This window comes from Sphaeramia orbicularis, chromosome 5 (assembly GCF_902148855.1).
Source record: "Sphaeramia orbicularis chromosome 5, fSphaOr1.1, whole genome shotgun sequence".
Taxonomy (NCBI): domain Eukaryota; kingdom Metazoa; phylum Chordata; class Actinopteri; order Kurtiformes; family Apogonidae; genus Sphaeramia; species Sphaeramia orbicularis.
The window spans coordinates 7,991,301-8,012,946 of record NC_043961.1 but is presented as its reverse complement, the minus strand read 5'-3'; the positions used below and the strand labels follow the sequence as shown (position 1 = coordinate 8,012,946).

The 21,646-nt window shown below is 34.7% G+C and overlaps 1 protein-coding gene across 1 annotated transcript in view; it reads left to right on the top strand.

Moving 5' to 3' along the window:
- Positions 1–4,710, top strand: part of LOC115419135 (copine-9-like) — a 399,664-nt gene extending 394,954 nt beyond the window's left edge. The window contains exons 20-21 of the mRNA XM_030133771.1: positions 1,974–2,047; positions 4,304–4,710. Of these exons, the coding sequence (XP_029989631.1) occupies positions 1,974–2,047; positions 4,304–4,531 (302 nt within the window). The 3' untranslated portion in view covers positions 4,532–4,710. The remainder of the gene's footprint in view (positions 1–1,973; positions 2,048–4,303) is intronic.
- Positions 4,711–21,646: the final 16,936 nt, after the last annotated feature.

The window sequence follows — 21,646 nt, the reverse complement described above, 5'->3', positions numbered from 1 at the left end:
AAAAAAAAAAAGAAACTGTTAATTACAGTCTAATAACAATAACAAGCAATTGATTTACACTCAAATAAGTTACTGCAGATCAGGTTTATCAAGAACAATGAATTGCAGTGTATGGGATGGTGCATAAGCATCCACTGTGTTGACTGATATGGAACTAAAACAATAAAATCCATGAATATATAAGAGAACAGCTGGGAATAGATGTCCACTGTAATGACCACTATGCATGAAAGGGTTAAATCCATTCAACTGAAGCTTTTTTGTACTTTCAGCTATGTCTACAAATTAGTAGAATATACTGAACATTTTATGGTAATGGAATAAAACTGAAATCATTTAAGTGCATTGTAATTAAAGCATTTTAGTAAATACAAACTCCGGGCTAACAGTGTATTAGACAGTATTTAAAGGTGGGGTAGGAGATCTTAGAAAAACGGTTCAAAACTGGAAATCAGATAAAGCGCCATATTTCCTACAATAGGTGAAGGAGGTACTCTCCCTGCTACCACGGGAAAAGTTTAGATACGGAATAGATAAAAAGCGTAGGTATTTCACTTTAACTTGGAACCCTTTGGTAAACTTTCTTCAAGTCATCCCCTTCCGGTAGACTTCTTCACTCCTGCTGTTTTTTCATTTCAGTTCTCATATTTGGTATCGTAGAACTGTTCACAAATAACAGACTTTTAATGCAACCATTATGCATCAGACTGTCATCTTTATTTAAATTTCTTTCTTTTTACAAGATAAAAGTCAGTCGAACTGTTTGCCCCCTTTTCTTTTCTTTTTCTTTTATTTTTTTTCATTTATTTATCCTCTTTGAGCCGTTGGGTGGGTGGGGTTTGATGTTTGTTGTTCTGTCCTATGTGGATGCAGATGTCTACTTGAAAACTGAAAAATAAAGTCTTTTAAAAAACATAGGACCAATGACCCTGTAGCTTACCGGCCAAATTAAAAGCTTTGGGAAATGTATCCAGATGCCATTTAGTATCACCCAGTTCTGTGTATTTATTATATCACAGAAATAGCCCATGTTTTGGTCATATTCCAATCAGATCTGTAAAAAATTCAAATTCCAACTTGATATCATTGATACTGATTTATTGGATCAATCCACTTCCTATCTGTTATAATGGGAAAATTTTTCAAAGTCGCACCAAATCCAGAATCAGATCCGGATCTAAATAATTTCAATACCTTGTGTTGACATCATCATAAAGTAGCTGTATACCAAGTTTGAAGTCAATCAGAACGGTAGTTTGGGAGAAAAAGACGATTGGAATTTTTTCCCCATAAGAGCCCATGTTAAATTTTCCGTCAGTTCCTGGATCCAGAAGAAGATCCTGATCAGCATGTGGACATTATGTTTTGGTCATCTCCCCATCAGGGCTGTATTGTAGAAATTTACACTGGATATCATTTATATTTACTGAGTTAATGCATCGATCCACTTCCTATCTCTTTTAATGGGGAAATTTTTCAAAGTCGCATCAAATCCAGAATCAGATCCAAATAATTTCACTAACTTTTGTTGGCATCATCATAAAGAGGCTGTATACCAAGTGTGAAGTCAATCGGAATTGTAGTTTCGGAGAAGAAGACGATTGAAATTTTTGTAACAGACGATGACAGACGCCGGACGCCGCATGACAACGGAAAAGAAAAACAGTTCGAGCAAGCTACATTTTGAAAATACAAGTCCAAACCTCTTTCTTCAGACAAGCCACGCCTCCTGAGGGTTCACAAGCGCTGCGTAAATTGCAGTTTGGTTGATTGCTGGTCATTTCTTTTTTTTTTTTTAACTTTATCCTTTTTGTTAAAGGACGTGGAAGGAGGGGAGTCTCATATCATGTTTGCGTCTCGGTAACCCCTAGACCGAGCGTAACATGAATTGGGGGCTCGTCCGGGATAATTCATGTTATGCTCGGTCTAGGGGCGGTGCTTACAGTTGAGCAAAATGTTTTCTGTATCTGCAGCTATGGAGGAGTTGGACGGAGATGAGGTGAGGGTGTCGTCCAGAGGGAGATTCGCAGAGAGAGACATCGTCCAGGTGTGGTTTTCTCTGAAGACACTCATGTTGTTTCAGCTTTTCCATGTCAACACTATATTCTACATATCACCCACTGTTTTAAGCCATGTTAAACTGATGATACATTTTATTTAGATGTGAGATTTTAGACATTACATTAATATAATTTAACTAGTGCATTGAGCCATGGGAAACCATGGGTTCTAGATCCCCTGATCCAGTTCGTTCCTTTACTTCCTTTTCTTTCTTAGTAAACTAGATTGAGGGTTCTAATACTTTTCTTACATTAATATTCTGTCTTGTTTTATTTCATTTGTTCCTTGTTAAAAAAAAACGGTTAAAATCCAAGCAAAAGCAACAGGGTTCAACACTGATAATCCTACAGTCGTGGAAAAAATTCTTAGACCATCCAAAGTCATCCAAAACACTGGTTCTGTAATCCAGTCCAAGCGCCTGTGTGTGCCATGTGACTAAAACAGACAAAAAAGAAAATATGGAATGTTTAAAAGCACTGTTTTTGTCAGTTCAATGACATAGATACTGATGGAAGAACTGAAGTGATTTTGGTTATTATCAAGAAAACATGTTAAATGGATAGATATCAGCTCTGAAATTAAACTACTATGAGCTATTTATCAAATTACCTGTGTGTGTGTGTGTGTGTGTGTGTGTGTGTGTGTATGTATGTATATATATATATATATATATATATATATATATATATATATATATATATATATATATACACTGAACAAAAATATAAATGCACCACTTTTGTTTTTGCTCCCATTTTTCATGAGCTGAACTCAAAGATCTAAAACTTTTTCTATGTACACAAAAGGCCTATTTCTCTCAAATATTGTTCATAAATTTGTCTAAATCTGTGTTAGTGAGCACTTCTCCTTTGTCCTTTGCTGAGATAATCCATCCACCTCACAGGTGTGGCAGATCAAGATGCTGATTAGACAGCAGGATTATTGCACAGGTGTGACTTAGGCTGGCCACAATAAAAGGCCACTCTAAAATGTGCACTTTTACTGTATTGGGTGGTCCAGGGGGGTCAGAAAACCAGTCAGTATTTGGTGTGACCACCATTTTCCTCGCACAGTCTTCTTCATGAATTCTCTGAAACAGCTTTGGAGATGGCTTATGGTAGAGAAATGAACATTCAATTCACAGGCAAAAGCTCTGGTGGAGATTCCTGAAGTCAGCATGACCATTGCATATTCCCTCAAAACTTGTGACATCTGTGGTATTGTGCTGTGTGATAAAACTGCACATTTTGGAGTGGCCTTTTATTGTGGCCAGCCTAAGGCACACCTGTGCAAAAATCCTGCTGTCTAATCAGCATCTTGATATGCCACACCTGTGAGGTGGATGGGTTATCTCAGCAAAGAAGAAGTGTTCACTAACACAAATTTAAACAGATTTGTGAACAATATTTGAGAGAAATAAACCTTGTGTGTACACAGAAAAAGTTGTAGATCTTTGAGTTCAGCTCATGACAAATGGGAGCAAAAACAAAAGTGGTGCATTTATATTTTTGTTCAGTACATATATATATATATATATATATATATATATATATATACACACACACACACACACACACACACACACATATATATATATATATATATATATATATATATATATATATATATACATAAATAAATAATTTTCAATGAGACTAAGTTGTGCAATCCACTGATAAAAACTGTATTTGGACAGTTTATCAGTGCTTATACATGTTATACATTCACAAAAACACATTTATTCAACATTTTTGTTGTGAAACCTCCTGTAACTACACAAGATATTTGTCAATTAACAAACAAGTCTTGTTAAACTTACAGAAAAAAATACTTCTTTTATGGTTAATTGTCAGTAATTTTATCTCGTTTTATTATTATTATTATTATTATTATTATTACAGTATGAACCTTTAAATTAACACTTTAATCTCATCAATAGAAAATAAATATTTGTGAAATTATGATACAGTTGTAAATGTATTTTTCTGTGAAAAAAGAAAAAAATTCTTTTAAAAAATGGAAATGTTTTGGTTATTCACAGTTACAGTTTTTTCGTGTTATTTTACATTTGACATGTAAAATCACAGTCTAGTTTTGTCATTTCATTGATATTTTCGTGTATCTCAGGAAACATCTGTAAAAAAAAAATGGTGAAAATTCTGTTAAATTACACATTTTTTTACAGTGTTTTTTAGACATAAATGTGTCCGTTCATGAACCTGTTTTGTTCGTCCCCGTCCAGTTCGTTCCTTTCCGGGATTACATCGACCGCTCAGGGAACCAGGTCCTGAGCATGGCCCGGCTGGCCAAGGACGTCTTGGCGGAGATCCCCGACCAGCTGCTGTCCTTCATGAAGAGCCGGGGAATCGAACCCCGCCCCCCAGTGGCGGCCACTTCAGACTCCCCTTCGGTGTCCACCAACACCACCACCACCACTCCTGCATCCAAGCAGCGCAACGTGCACGCCTGAAGCCGAGGCGGCCAATGGGAACAGCGCAGGAGTTGAAGATCTGAGCACAGCAGGATGTGTTTGTGTGTTTGTGCATGGATTCAGGGTTGGACCAAAAAGAACCCAGTCACAACCATTTCAAAAGTACATTGAAAGGGAGATCTAGCAGATGGAAAAACAGTCCGTTCCTCTAATAGTGTAGGTTTAACACCTTTAGCCTGTTGCACCAGCTACATGCACGCTCTGTTGTAAGTTTGAACGCAAAGTCAAAACGAAACAACTTTTGAAATTGTTAAATTAACCCTTTCATGCATAGTGGTCACTACAGTAGACAGCTGTTCTCTTGTAAATTCATGGATTTTGTTGTTTTACTTTCATATCAGCCAACACATTGGACGCTTTTGCATCATCCCATACACTGCAATTGATAACATTACTGTAACTTTGCTGTTCTTCATAAAGCTGATCTACCATGTTTGAGTATAAACCAGTTCCTTCTTATTGTTATTAGACTGTAATTAACAACAGTTTGGTTTTTTTTGCATATTATCTCCATTAAGTGAGTAATGACTATTATTAGAGTATGTTAAAATGAGAGAAAACATCAGATTAGCAGCATTAAAATGTTTTTATTTCATAGTTTTCACACAGTTTATCAGTAAATACACGTTTCTTTGCTTCAAAAATTAACATGCCGTCCAGCTTAGTGGTCATTCTTGCAACTCCATGAAAATTAGCTTCATTGAAAAAATGTAATCGCATTGTTTTTTTCATGCCTAAAGAGGAATAAAATCATTCAAGAAAAAAATCTCAATTAAGGTTCTCGTAATTCATGCATGAAAGGGTTAACACAATGGCTGTGTTCAGGTTTGGTTGCACTACAGCGATGTGATGTTAATCTTACAGAAGACAATTAGGGCCACTGGGAAAAAAATTAAATTAAGGTCCAATATGTTTTTTTTAAATATTATTATTATTATTATTTTTATCATTATTATTATTATTATTATTATTATTATTATTATTATTATTATTATGAGAAAAAAGTCTGAATTCTGGCTTTAATCTCAGAATTCTGACAGATTTAGTGTGATGCCCAAGACACACACACACATACAAACAAACAGTCCTTTTTATAATTTAGATAATAACTATAAACAGCAAGGGGTTGAAGAGACAGAAATGAAACGATAAAGTGACAGATGAGTTATTGAGTTAAAGTGACAGGTTGACTAGTATGCGTGGGTTTATATTCATATTATATACACACTCCTGAAGTTTGAAATGTTACTGTTGTGTAAAAATGAGGACTAACCTACATATGAACACACATGGAGCTGGTGCAACATTGCAGAACACAACATGTAGAAAGTAGAAAAATCTGTGTATCATTGGTTCTTTTCAAATTCAATTGAGAATCCACAATCGGAAAACGAAAAAATGACTTGTTATTTCATTAGTCATGTACAAATCAAATGGGTTTGTACAAATCTTTCAGTTTGTATGAAATCTGGAGTTCGTAAACATTTGTGGGGGGAGCATGTCTACGATGTCCAGATTTCGTACAAACCCATCATTTGTAAGAATCTTTGTGACCTCGATGGCATTAGTGCTGTTTCGTTGAAAATGACAACATTCGGTCTCAGAAAATGAAAAAAAATCTGGTGTTTTTGGTCTGTTTTTCCATTTCTGTCTGATAGTAACATTCTTTTTTGTTATTAGAAAGAGAAAACAAAAATCAATCTGTTTTTTAAAATTTGATTTATCTGTTTTGACACTGAAAAAGAAAAAGTCTTGAAATTCAATTTTAATTCTTCTATTTTAAAATGAAAATCAATTAACCACTAGTTTTTCTGTTGTTTCTGAAAAGAAAATCCAATTACCAACAGATCCACTGACCCCGGATGTTGTCATTTTCAACGAAACAGCAGTGATGCCCAGGTCACAAAGATTCTTACGAACAATGGGTTTGTACGAATTTTCCAGTTTGTACAAAATCTGGAGTTCGTAGACATTCATGGAGGGAACATGTCTGCGAACTCCAGATTTTGTACAAACCCATCATACGTAAGAATCTTTGTGACCTCGATGGCATTAGCGCTCTTTTCTTGATCCAATCTGTTTTGACACTGAAAAAGAAAAACACCTTGGAAGTCAATTTTAATTCTTCTATTTTAAAACAAAAATCAATTAACCACTAGTTTTTCTTTGGTTTCTGAAAAAAAAATCCAATTATCAACAGATACACTGACCTTCCGGGTCAGACCAAATCAGATATCAAAAATGTCAACATGAAGCCACACATTTGCTTATTTCCAATTTTTAATTTGTACGTACAATCGAAAGAATGAAAAACAACTTGTTTTTTGACTTTTGATTTGTACATGAATAATGAAATCACGAGTAATTTTTTTTCATTTTCTGATCATTTATTTATTTATTTATAACATGCAAAGAAACAACATAAAACAAACAAAGCAAAACTACAAGCACTTGAAGAGCACAGACCTCCGCCAAGGCAGATCAGTGGCCCCCCACCCCCCACCCCCAATCACCACCAAAATTTAATCATTTGTTCCTTGTGTCAGTATCAACATTTCCTGAAATTTTCATCCAAATCCATCTATAACTTTTTGAATTATCTCGCACACAGATAGACAGACAAACCAACGCCAGCAAAAACATAACCTCCTTGGCAAAGGTAATAAGACAAAAACAAAATAACATTTATATGAACAGCATCTATCTTCGCATACGTTCAAGTCTGAATTTTGCAAAAGGAGTAGGAAGAATTATGATATGAAAAGAACGAATGATACACAGTTTTATAAAGTAGACCAGAGTACAGACCTGTCACCACACACTCATAAATCTAGTTTTGTCTCGTTAACTGACGCAGCAAAACAGACGAATCTGTGCTTTTCTTTTTTTGAGCTCCGTCACTCAGCGTCATGTTTTCTCCTTCTGCGACTTCCATCTCAGACTGCCCAAGTCCATCCACCTCACTTCAGTTTCAGCGCCCTGCTCACGGTGATAAGAGCGTCTGCTGTAATAGAGTAATAAATCTTGGAAGTAGCCGGAGCAATTTGATTTCTATCGGTTAAAAAAAAAAAAAAAAAAGAAAAGGAAAAGGAAAGAAAAGAAAAAAGAGAGACAGCACTGAGCCTGACATCGTCTCCTTGTTTGTTTATTCTCAGGGCATTTTAAAGGCTTGACAGTAACACAAAGGGACCTGAACGTGGAGCCAGAGCAGATTTTAAAGCCAGTCCTGAGAGCCGGCGGATGCATCACGTACTGCTTGGACGCTGTATATTTCTGTATAGTAAACACGTGCGCCTAATATGGTAAAAGGATGGTTTCAAGGTCAACATTCAGAGACGGAGCGAGCCTGAGGTAATACCATTTGGACGTGGAAAGGGTTGTCGCTCCCACGCAGACCCTGAACTTAAAGAAATACAAGGCTGTTAAATTGTCTGGGGGATGGAGAACAGCTTTGAATATCCTCCAGTCCGGCACCGACACTTCCTGTTCCATTCAACAGTATCAGGAGGTACTGATTTTTTCAGCTCGGGGGGGTTGCAAGGTTGAAAACGACTATCTCCTGGTATTCTGAAGCCCCCCCACCCCCATCCCCACCCTCCCTGGTCTAAATTGTACTTCTCTTTCAGCCGGGGTTGTCATTCGGGATGAATAATTCATGACGTGGGTTCGTCTCAACTCGATGTGTGTGTGCATGTACCTGTTTAAAATGAGTAGAGGTGGTCAGTGTGTGTTTCACAGACCAGAATAGTTTATATGTAGCAGAGACGGTGGGAAAGTGTCGGGGTCACCTTCCACTTCTTCATTCTTACCCGAAAAAAAGACACAAGGAAGATGATGAGATAACACAGTACATGGCCCGAAAGGTTTGCAGACGTCGCCCATGTTGTGTTGAATTCTACTCCCTTCCGAAAGCTGCTCCCCCTTCCTATATCAGCCATGAAGAGGGCGGCCATGGCTCAGTTGGTAGAGCGGGTCGTCCAATAACCGAAGGGTTGGCGGTTTGAATCCTGCTCTGTCCTAGTCAGTCTGTTGTGTCCTCCTTGCCTCCAGTGTCACCCACACTGGTGTATGAATGTTTGGTGGTGGTCAGAGACACAAAATGGCAGCCACGCTTCTGTCAGTCTGCCCCAGGGCAACTGTGGCTACAGATGTAGTTTACCACCACCAGAGGGAGAATGTGAGAGCGAATGAATAATGGGTCAATAATGTAAAGCGCTTTGGGTGTCTAGAAAAGCATTATGTAAATCCAATCCATTATTATTATTATTATTATTATTATTATTATTATTATTATTATTATTATTATTAATGTGCACCAAATTCACTCTGTCACAACTTTTTCTCCTCTCTGACTGTAGGGTATGAAATTAACTGTGAATTATTCAACCTCTTAACACCATCATAGCTGTGTAGGAATAAAGTAATAATGAATAATATTTAGGGCTGGGCAAGTAAACGCGTTATTACCGTGTTAACACATTCACTAAATAACGCCAACAATTTTTTAAATCTCCCGTTAATGCTGTTCTGCCTTTCAAGCAAGTCTTCATTCATTTATACATACGGACTCTTATTTTGAAACTCATGCTTTTATTTTGGTGCTCCACACTTGCTTCAGAACCAAACGGCTGTGCCGGTGTAGCCGAGAGGAGAAAACTGGCGAACTTTTCGAGTAATGCTGAATCAAACTTTGTTAAACTCCTGCAGTTCAACGCCTGTATGTATCAATCCTTCTGTTGTTTGCTTAATAATTTCACATGCAAACGTGCCGTTAGAAACATGTTTATGACGTTATTTTGGATGTGTTTATTACAATGTGTTATTAACATGTTTAAGTTAATTTGTTTATGCTAGCAGTCGGAGATGGGTTGCTAATTCTTTATGCAGGCTCATGTTAAGTTTATGTTAATTCATTGGTTGTGTTTAGATATAATATGCCAGCCTTTGAACTAACCTTTACTTATTTACGATGTGATTAGCTCGATGCTAACTTGAATGGGAAAATCCATAGACACGCTAACGACTAGCATTTACAGATTAGCTTAAAATGTACAACGTCTTTTTATCCAGCACTAAAGGTTCACATCAGAAATATTTGACACTATTCATTCTGACAACAACTGAACATAAAATACTCACAGGCAAAGGTTTTTGGGGCCATACAAACAGAGTGAAAGAAACGTGTCTTTTTATGTCCGAACTGACTACGGTAACACCGAAAGGACAAAACATACGTTAGTGCAACTTATTCCGACCACTAGAGGGCCCCCTTTGCTTGTTTTTAACAACTGAACATCACATATTATTGGTCTTATTAGTATTAGTACTTATTAGTGGGCTTAAGACTCCTGTCAGTCACTCACAAGCGGAAATAAACTGGTGTGGACATAAACATGGAGAAAAGTACCGGTCTTTTACGTGGACATTTTCATTTAAAATTTTTTGAGATGGTGGGGTTGAGAAGGACACAGTTGTTTGGAAGCACTGACATGTGGAATTATTTTTATCACCAGAGTACTTCCAGTCTGAAATATCACTAAAAGAAAATACACACTGTTGATGCTGGAAACCCCCCCCCCCGCCCCCATATAACTATGCGATTAATTGCGATTAGTCGCAGAAATCCACGCAATTAATTGTGATTAAAAATTTTAATCGCTGCCCAGCACTAATAATATTGTAAGATATGGCAGTTATTTTTTTTCATCTGGTTAATATTAAAGAATGTGCAAACTGTAAGGTTTATAAAAGTTTCTACAGTTAAATCTTAGACACACGACACACAAAATATATCACAATAAAAGAAGATACTGCTGAAAACTACATCACCCGTGTTTGTGGATGCAGTTTTCAGCACGGAGCAGAATTCGGCACCAGATATTGCCGAAAACTGCATCCCCCATCACAATAAGCTTGCGAAGCTACAGGAGTGAAATGACTTTAGCAGCTCACATTTGCAGTTATTCTGGTGTGACAGGGTGAATTTGGTGCATTTTGTCCGATTCATGGCTGATTTAGGAAGGGGGAGCTGTTTTCAGCAGCTGCTGCGTGATGCAGTTTTCGGCAGGGAGTAGAATTCGGCACAACAGCCCACACTGTCGCTAAGGTTCGATGTTTTTACTTCTTATGTTCTCCTGTAGATGTCAGAGTTAAAGGTCAAATCCCAATTCACCCCGTAGCCCCTCCCCCTTACCCCTCCCCATTGAAATGGAGCTGCAAGGGGTTAGGGTTTGAGACACTCTCCTATGAAATAGTCCAACCCTTCCAGACCTGTTACATCACCAGCAGTCATCGATGCCGCTATAACTATGGAGAGAAATTTGTTTCTTTATTCAGTTTATTCATCAATCAAAAAGAATGGATTTGCAATTTTAAAAAAAAAATAGATTTGCAATCAAAAAAGAGATTTGAGAGCAAGAAACAGTAAGTGGCAATCAAAAAAAAAGATCATTTTGCTTATAAATCAGTCCTCTTTGCTTGTGAGTTAAAAACTTTTGCCCCCCCCCCACAGTTTTTTTTTTTTGACACATCACACCCTGATTATTATTATTATTATTATTATTATTATTATTATTATTATTGTACTGGAGATGATAATTTTCCATGGGAGGCATGGGTAGTGTAATTACATGAAACAAAATCAGCACTCAGGACCACCAATGCACATCGTAAAAATCCTATAAAATGAATGCTATATTAAAATAATAACAGTAAAGCCTGATAATAAATAATGAATTTAGAAAATGTGTTAAAATGTGTTTTCAAAAATCAGCTGTAGAATTTTATTCCAAAAAACACCTGAAAACTGGAGCCTATTAAGTAATAATTTTGATTGCTTTTTTTTATGTTGTCATCTGCAAACATATTAATATAGTGCAAACAACTTATTATGCTGTTTGGACAAGATACATTGCAAATGTTTAAGCAAATTAAGCAAATTTTAAGGTTCACTTTATTGTCATTACATTTAGTATATACATGAAACCAAATCAACACACAGGACCAGCAATGTACATTGTAAAAATCCTATAAAATATATCCTATATTAAAATAATGACAGTAAAACCCAATAATAAATAATGAATTTTTTTTTAAAAAAGTGTTAAAATGTGTTGAAAGTGTTTTAAAAATTCAGCTCTCGAATTTTATTCCAAAAAACACTTGAAAACTGGAGCCTATTAAGTAATCATTTTGATTTTTTTTTTTTTTTTTTAATGTTATCATCTGCAAACATATTAATATAGTGCAAACAACTTATTATGCTGTTTGGACAAGATACATTACAAATGTTTAAGCAAATTAAGCAAATTTTAAGGTTCACTTTATTGTCATTACATGAAACGAAATCAGCACTCAGGACCAGCAATGTACATCGTAAAAATCCTATAAAATGAATCCAAAATTTAAAAAAAAAATAACAGTAAAACCTAATAATAAATAACGCATTTTTATTTTTTTTATTTTTAAAAAGTGTTAAAATGTGTTAAAAATGTGTTTAAAAAAAAGTTGAATTTTATTCCAAAAAACACCTGAAAACTGTAGCCTATTAAGTAATCATTTGGATTTTTTAAATTTTTTTTTTATGTTGTCATCTGCAAACATATTAATACAGTGCAAACAACTTATTATGCTGTTTGGACAAGATGCATTACAAATGTTTAAGCAAATTAAGCAAATTTTAAGGTTCACTTTATTGTCATTACATGAAACGAAATCAGCACTCAGGACCAGCAATGTACATCATGAAAAATTCTATAAAATGAATCCTATATTAAAATAATAACAGTAAAACCTGAGAATAAATAATGAATAAATACTGCAGTGCAAGATTAAAATGAGCAGCATGTTAAAATGTTGACTTTTTGGTGGTTTTGTGGGCTCTATTGCAACATAAATTGGAATTTTTAAGAAAAACTGCAGTGAAATCTGGCACAACAATCACCTAAAACGTCTGTGAAATCCTGGAGGGACTGAACTTTTCTGTGCACATGAACAACACAAGGTAACGGCTGATGTGAGGACTCAGTTTGAACCACTGCTCAGATTTACTTTCACAGGTTGTGCTCTATTTTTGTCGCTGCTAAAAAAAAACAAAACAAAACTGTGCAGTTCTGTTGGAAGTGTTTTGTCTCTGACCTTTGACACTTGTTGTCGACTTAGCGAACTGCAGTGGGCACGATTCTACATCACTGACGAGAGAAGATGTGGAGATCTGTAAAAAAAAAAAAAAAAAAGAAAAAAAAAAGAAACAGGAACATTAACAATTAATGGATTTATCTGGATCGCTGGGAATGTGCCATATTTGTATCAGGAAGGAAAATGGATATGTGGCCTTATTTCTGTCATAATCCTATGAGTATGTGCAAGGGAGGACTCTATTTTTATATAACAACACAAATGTGTGTTATTTTGCATGCTTATTTGGCTAATACGCTGCCAACAATTGTACTTGTTCAGAAAAAAAAAAACCAACTGTATCTGTATCTTTATTCCTATTTGAAAATGACTTCAGTCAACATTCCTACATGTGCTGACTTGTGTACTGTGAGTTCTTTCTACTTCTACTGTCGTGTTTACAGTATACCCGAAAGAACTGCCAATATAATAATCCAAAAACTAAGTGATACATGAGTAGTGGGGTAGATTTACACAGTGTTTGAGACAATGCATGCATGTGTATTATGACCGAGTACACCAACCCAAAGTCACTGAACTTATTGGATATTTTTGTATGAGGCATGTTGAGCTTTCTTACATCGTGTACAGCATTAGTTAACGACACCAACAAATAATAATGTGCTCTCTACTTCTCTCCAGTCTTGTGTTTTCTGTACAACCAATGTCTCAATAATATGTAAATACATCTAAAATGATGTAAAGAATATTTTGTGAAGTCTTCCTTCCATTTCGTTCCGTTCCGATACTTTAAATGTGTCTGTTCCTTCATTTGTGCTGCTCAGAATTTATTTAGGTTTGTCAGTGTTTTCTAGCTTTTTGCTTAGGAACCAAATAAAGATTACTTAAGGCTCATGTCTGTCTGTACGGTATGTAGCAGCGTACAAACTTTACCACTTGATCATTTAGAGCACAGGTGTCAAACATGCGGCCCGGGGGCCAAATCCGGCCCGACCAAAGGGTCCATTCCGACCCTTGGGATGAATTTGTGAAATGCAAAAATTACGCTGAAGATATTAACAGTCAGTGGTGTAAAAATCATTTTAACCTGTTTAACCCTGACCATATTTTCCATATCTCCCTGACCATACCTAAAAAGACATACCCAAAGTAAATGAAGAATTACTTCACAATAATAAGGTTCATATGGATGTTCTTGGTGTCTATGGACATTTACAGACCTCACAGAATCTATTCCCTTTGTCTAAAATATTGTATCTATTATTGTGCCTGAGTAAACTGTAACAAACTTAAAGAGAAATTAGAATTTTTTATCCTTGCCTGTTTTTTTTTTCAGCTGGATTGACGATGATATGCATAAATTAATTGTTTGTGTTGGAGATTTTTAATAGCATATATTTCACCCCACAAAGATTAAAAATCATGTTTGAACATTAAAGTTTGCACTAAAATACACTTTTGATGTACTTTCATTAACATTAGGGTCTAAACTTTGAGTAAAAGTTGAAAAAAACATCCATTGTCCTGATTTATTATATTTTTATAGCAGATGAATATTAATATAATTTTTTAGCCCTAATATAATTTTTTAGCCCTATCGGCCCACCGGCGGGCTGATAGGGCTAAAGGGGTTAGTAATTCAGGTTCCACATACAGACCAATTAGATCTCGCTTAGGTCAGATCAGTAAAATAGTATCATAATAACTTATAAATAATGACAACTGCAGATTTTATCTTTGTTTTAGTTTAAAAAAGGAAAATTACAGGGTGGGGAAGCAAAATTTACAATGAATATTTAGTTGTTTTTTCTCAGCAGGCACTACGTCATTTGTTTTGAAACCAAACATATATTGATGTCATAATCATACCTAACACTATTATCCATACCTTTTCATAAACTTTTGCCCATATGAGTAATCAGGAAAGCAAACGTCAAAGAGTGTGTGATTTGCTGAATGCACTCGTCACACCAAAGGAGATTTCAAAAATAGTTGGAGTGTCCATAAAGACTGTTTATAATGGAAAGAAGAGAATGACTATGAGCAAAACTATTACGAGAAAGTCTGGAAGATACTATTAAAGAAGAATGGGAGAAGTTGTCACCCCAATATTTGAGGAACACTTGCGCAAGTTTCAGGAAGCGTGTGAAGGCAGTTATTGAGAAAGAAGGAGGACACATAGAATAAAAACATTTTCTATTATGTCAGTTTTCTTGTGGCAAATAAATTCTCATGACTTTCAATAAACTAATTGGTCATACACTGTCTTTCAATCCCTGCCTCAAAATATTGTAAATTTTGCTTCCCCACCCTGTACATGAAAATGTTTACATTAACAAACTATCCTTTTACAAAAAATGTGAAAAACCTGGACAAATATGAACAACCTGAAAGGTCTTAAGACAGAGGTGTCAAACTCATTTTAGTTCAGGGGCCACATTCAGCTAAATTTGATCTGAAGTGGGCTGGACCAGTAAAATAATACATAAATAATGTCAACTCCAAACTGTTCTCTATGTTTTAGAGTGAAAAAAGTAAAATTACGATATGAAGATGTTTAGATCTCCAAACTATCCTCTCAAACAATGTGAATAATATGAACAAACTGAAAAAAGTGTAATTTTTACAATATTATGCATCAGTTATCATTTACACATGTACATTATTACTTTCAGATCACAGTGGATCTACAAATACACAAAACATTTAGTAGCAGGTGGAATTTTATTAAAATTGCACTTACTCCTCTTAAGACATTTCAGGTTGTTCATATTTGTTCAGGTTATGCAGATATTTTTGTAATATTATACTTTGTTTTAGTGTAAATACATTAAAACATTTACATTTGCAAAGAGAAAATGTTGGGGTTGTGAGTATTTATAGGTTATTATGACCCACCTGAGATTGAATTGGTCTGAATGTGGAACCTGAACTAAAAGGATTGTTCATATCGTCAGTGTAATTTTTGCATTTCCCAAATTAATCCCAAGGACCGGACTGGACCCTTTGGCGGGCCGGATTTGGTCCCCGGGCCACATGTTTGACACCTGTGTCTTAAGAGAAGTACATGCAATTTTACCATTTGTGAAATGCAAAAATTACACTAAAGATATTAACAATCCTTTTAGTTCAGCTTCCACATTCAGACCAATTCAATCTCAAATGGGTCAGAAGAGTAAAATACTACCCAACAACCTATAAATACTCCTAACTCCAAATTTTTCTTTTTGAAAATGTAAATATTTGCATGTATTTACACTAAAACCAAGTATAATTTCGCAAAAAAAATGTGAACAACTTGAAATGTCTTAAGAGAAGTGCAATTTTAACAATATTCCACCTGTTAATAAATGTTTTGTGTGTTTGTAGACCTACTCTGATCTGTAAGTTATATATAATATACATGTGTAAATGATCAACTGAGGCATGATATTGTTAAACTTGCACTTATTTTTTCAGTTTGTTCACGTTATTCAGAATGTTTGAAAGGATAGTTTGGAGATGTAAACATTTTCATAATGTAATTTTACTTTTTTTACTCTAAAACATAGAGGAAAGTTTGGAGTTGACATTATTTATATATTATTATATTATTATTTTACTGGTTCGGCCCACTGCAGATCAGATTTAGCTGAATGTGGAACTGAACTGGAATGAGTTTGACACCCCTGATTTAGAGACTGTATACAAAGTGATAGTGTGTGAGGAGTGCAGAGGTGGAGGTATGGGATGTAGTTGTAGTCGCTTTCCGTTGGACATCTGCACAAAACTTTACCGATATTTACTTAATGTCGAAAAAACAGAAGTGCGTAATGTTGGTTTTTCCATTAAATCACAAATGCGATGATTTGTTTATTTATCGCGAGATGACACAAGAAGTCATTCCATAAACATGGCGTTGAATGTAAATCTGGTGTTGATTTACAGATATATTCATTATTATTCTATATTACCCCTCTATCTCCTACTAAATTAAAAAACTGATTGGGTTTCCTGGTGTGTCCACACATACTGCACCATGTTTCGTCTTCTTCTTCGCTTGTTGTAACCAAGGTTATTATTGTTAACGAAAACTAACGAAATGACGAAAACTGGAATTGAAAAAACATTTTCGTTAACTGAAATAAATAAAAACTATAATTAAAAGAAAAAAAAAAGCCATAACTAACTGAAACTGTATTGTGTGTTTACAAAACTAACTAAAACGTATAAAAATTATGGATAAAATTCCCTTCGTTTTTGTCTTTGTTAATGTCGGATTGATACAAAAGCGACTTATTTTGCTCCAGCAATTTTAGCTAGCGGCACCGTACGACACTTTACAGTCCGTCACTTCCCGTCACTTGTGGTTTCCAGTCGTCTTCTGGTCCCCACTCTACCTGGAAACATGGAGACTAAAGTTTGGAGAAAGCAGCAGAGTCCTGTCTGGCGAAGAAGATAAAAGATACGACAAAACTAAAACTAAGCATTCACAAAAAAATTTAAGCTAATAAAAACTAGCAAACCTGCTCTAAAAATGAATTAAAACTAACTGAATTAGAGGAAAAAAAAGTCAAAACTAAATAAAACTAAACTATAATGAAAAATCCAAAACTATTAAAACCTTGGTTGTAATGTCCGTCAACATCTGTTTTTTTTAATTCACCTGACTCTAGTTGCAAAAAAAAGTCTTTCCATTGCAGTTTTGCATGATATACCATTTGCGCTATGCCCGAAAAATCACCTCTTGCCAGCGCAAAAACTTTTAATCGAAAAATGAGACTTTTGCCGAAATTGTCATTTTTCCATGAGGTAAATTTTTATTCGCAAGTTTTATTTGTACAATTTGAGGGCCAAAAGAAAAGTGGCTAGTGTGAGGTTTTTTCCAGAGAAGTGCCTTTTACTTTATTATTTTGTCACAGTGATTTGTTTTTATTTTAGTCCGTGTGGGAATTGAAATACATACATTATCAATAGTGTCGTAAAAGTATGATAGAAACATACTTTTCAAAGTCCTATTTTTGCCTTCTGGTGTGTCAGTTATGTAAGATGACTAACCCTGACACCAAACTCTACAGATAATCTAATATCATTAAATGTAACCAGTATTTGTGTTTGACGTAGCCTTCACTGGAAGTAGAAAAAAGAAAATTTAGTAACATAGAAGCTGTTCCACATCACACATGGCAAACGTAGAGCCAGAGGGTCTGGAGCGTCCTCAAACGGTAAACCAAACAAACCCAAACGTCAGCCTTATGCTGAGGAATTTCATATACGTCAGTGTATTTGTTCATGGATTTTTCATTCAGTGATGCAAGTCTTTATGCTAGTAGTATAAAAGTTTAGGCTTGCTACAAAAATATAAACAGCAGTTACACAAGTAAAAATAGAACATAATGAAGATGACTGTACATTTGTTTTGTCATTTCATTTTTGACTATATTTGAGTTTCTGTCTATAAAACTATGAGAATGTTAACCTGAAACCAGCCCCTGTTGGTGTCCATTCTCTGAAGGTAGAGGTTTGAGTCCAATAATAAACTTTCTTCTGAGAGGATACATAGGTGTTCATTCCTAGTACTACACTGCCACTCAGTGGACATAAAAGGAAACACAGTTTTACACCTGAAATATTAAAGTTTTCAAGTATGAAGAGTTTTGATTCTATGTTGAGATTAAAATGAACCTTTAAAAGTTGGATGAACTGTTTAAACCTGTCATTAAGTGCTATTAGAGGTAATAAAACCATCAAGTTTCCACTTTTACACACAATTTCCTGAAATACAACATAGTGCTGCTGCCTTCACAGACTCCTCGATCCAACATAAATATATATGGGAATGGTCTGTTCAACCCTTCTAAAAAAAAAAAAAAAAAAAACACTTTCATCCTGACGCTAATTATCCTCCTGAGACCCTGCAATGCATTTGTGTCTTCTGCAGAGGACAAGAGTTTCACAACTTTAATTAAAAAACACAAAGAAAAATCTATATTAAAAAAAAGGATCTGAACAAACTGCTATCCTGCTGTTTCTAATCAAGGGAATTACATAATGGAAAAAAAAAAAAAAAAAAGCCAAAGCTGTTACTCTCCTGGGTCTCAGGATGGCACCTCGAAGATCGCTTTTAATTTTATTGTAATTTCATCAGTGTTAATTTAACTTTTCTTCTTTTTTTCCTAATGTCTAACTACTGCTGAAGTTGAACTTTACTGAATAATAAACGGTAAATTTTAACATAGTGTTGGTGGTTTATAAACATTAATAAGCAGAACTTTGGATATGTGAAATAAACCCCTGGAGGAATTTATCAGATGAAGAGACAGTCATTTGAGTATCTGACCCATCTGTAGAGGAGAGTGTGAGGTGGCGTCCAGATGAACCAAAACAGGTCAAAACACCATCTGTTACAGGAAATAAGAGCTGGAATAGTCCAACAACCACTATTGGAGAAAGCTCCACCATTTCTACATTAAAAAAAACGAGCTACAAAAAAAAAAAAAAAAAAAAGTTAAAATCTAATCAAACCTGTGAACATGTGATATCTGATGAGCATTTCAATTCCATCTCAATAGTTTATTCTTCTTGGCAGTTTTACACTGTATCTATATTAATGCATTGTATGATGTACACTTTTATATAGTAATGAGTTGTATACAATGAATTGTCTTGTTTGTATGTTTAGTCTGTCTTTAAATGGTGAGGCATGAAATAAATAAATCAATAAATATGAAATAAAGTGTTAAAGTGAATTAGGCCATGCTGCCGACTTCCATGTGTGTATGTAAATAAGCGGCATTCCAAATTCTGCCAAGACATGCTAATCTGATACCAAAACAAATTTAGGAATCTTAATTTACAATTTAAGATATGTTGTATAAAAAAAAAAAAACATCTGACTTTTGATTAATATCATTCTCATTCTGGGTAAATACCACACACACAAAAACGAATGGAAAAACAACAGAAACTTAAACTGTCTTAAAAAACAACTGAAAATATTTTTCTCCTCTATGAACATGTTAAGAAACTTCCATCCAACTGTGGAAACAGTTTGTGAAGCTGCTGAAATGTATTTATTATTTTAATGGCTGTTTTTTTTTTTACTCCTTGTTTCAGATGGAGGTGGTCCCAATGTTTTATCATTATGAATATTGCATTATTATTGTGATGCCTTGAGTTTTTTTTGTAAATGCTGATGTATGTAATGCCTTAACATTTCCTGTTGTCTCTACAACAGGGCTGTCAAAGTCATTTTAGTTCAGGGGCCAAATTCAGCCCAATTTGATCTCAAAAGGGCCGGACCAGTAAAATAAAGCATAATAACCTCTAAATATGGAGAACTCCAAGGTTCTCTTTGTTTTAGTGCAATAAAAAAACTTCAAATTATGAAAATATTTATTTTTACAAACTATCAATTTACTTCATTTCATTTATTTATTCATTCCAATCTAAATGACTTACAAAAACGACGTGAATAACCTGAAAAAAAAAAAAAAAAAGACATGGTGGTGCTCCCCACCACCACCAAAATTTAATCATTTGTTCCTTGTGCCAGTATCAACTTTTCCTGAAATTTTCATCCATATCCATCAATAACTTTTTGAGTTATCTTGCACACGGATGGACAGACAAACAAACGCCAGCAAAAGCATAACCTCCTTTTTTTTTTTTTTTTGTGGTTTGCGTTGCTATTGTTGTTCCTTTTTGTTTTTAAATTGAACTTGTGAAAAAAATACATATTCTCACTGAGGACAATAACATAGTAATAGAAATGAACATAAATATAATACCTAGTAATACAATTATATTAACAATATCTGAAACAGATGAGGCCAAATTATCCATATAAAAAATAATATAATTCAAAACATGGACTATCATTAATTTTTAGTGAAATCCATTTTTTTTTAATGTCTGACCAAAAACCGTGTGATGCAGGACATAAGAACAGTGAGTGTTCTACGGTTTCATCACTATCATTGCAGAAAGAGCATTGATCCACCTCAAACTTCAATCTTTTCTTAAGGAACTCTGCAACAGGATAAATCCTGTTAATGATTTTCAAGTGAGTTTCTTTAACCTTTGGCAAGATTGGTCATTTCATAAATTTAGAGTGTGCTTTGTTCAACGTATAGGATGTTAATGAGGTGGGCCTCTGCCATCTGATCTCTCTGCAAAACAAAACCTCCTTGGCGGAGGTAATAATGAACAAAATACAAAAAATTATCAACAAAATAACCAAAAAACCCTAAGAAAATCAACAAAAATGAAAAGATTAATCACAAAATGAATAAAATAATTTAAAAAATTGTAAAAATGATCAAAACAATTAACACAATTAATAAAAACTAGAAAAGTAGTCAGAGAGCGCAGACCTCCACCAAGGCAGATCAGTGCCCCCCCCATCACCACCAAAATTTAATCATTTATTCCTTGTGCCAGTATCAACATTTCCTGAAATTTTCATCCAAATCTGTCAATAACTTTTTGAGTTATCTTGCACACAGACAGACAGACAGACAAACAAACTAGGGCTGAAAGGTATATCGTTATCGTATCTATATCCAGATATGAACCTTCAAGATATTAATATGGAAAAAGCAACGATATAAACGATATAGATTTCTGCAGTAAAAAACATTTTCTGTAGTAAAATGTTTGATTTGTAATTTATTTATTCGTACTTTATGTTACTGTAATGTTGACGACAAGCAGTGAGTTCTTATAAATAAAACTGCACTTTTCACATTCCTTTCTATTATGATGTTTGTATTTTTCTGAAAAATGCTTGGTTGTCATATCGTATCGATATATCTGGTATGAATATCGAAATATGAAATTTTGTCCATATTGTTCAGCCCTAAAACAAACCAACGCCAGCAAAAACATAACTTCCTTGGCGGAGGTAATAATGAACAAAATCAACAAATTCTCAACAAAATAACCCCCCAAAAATTAAGAACATCAACAAAAATGAAC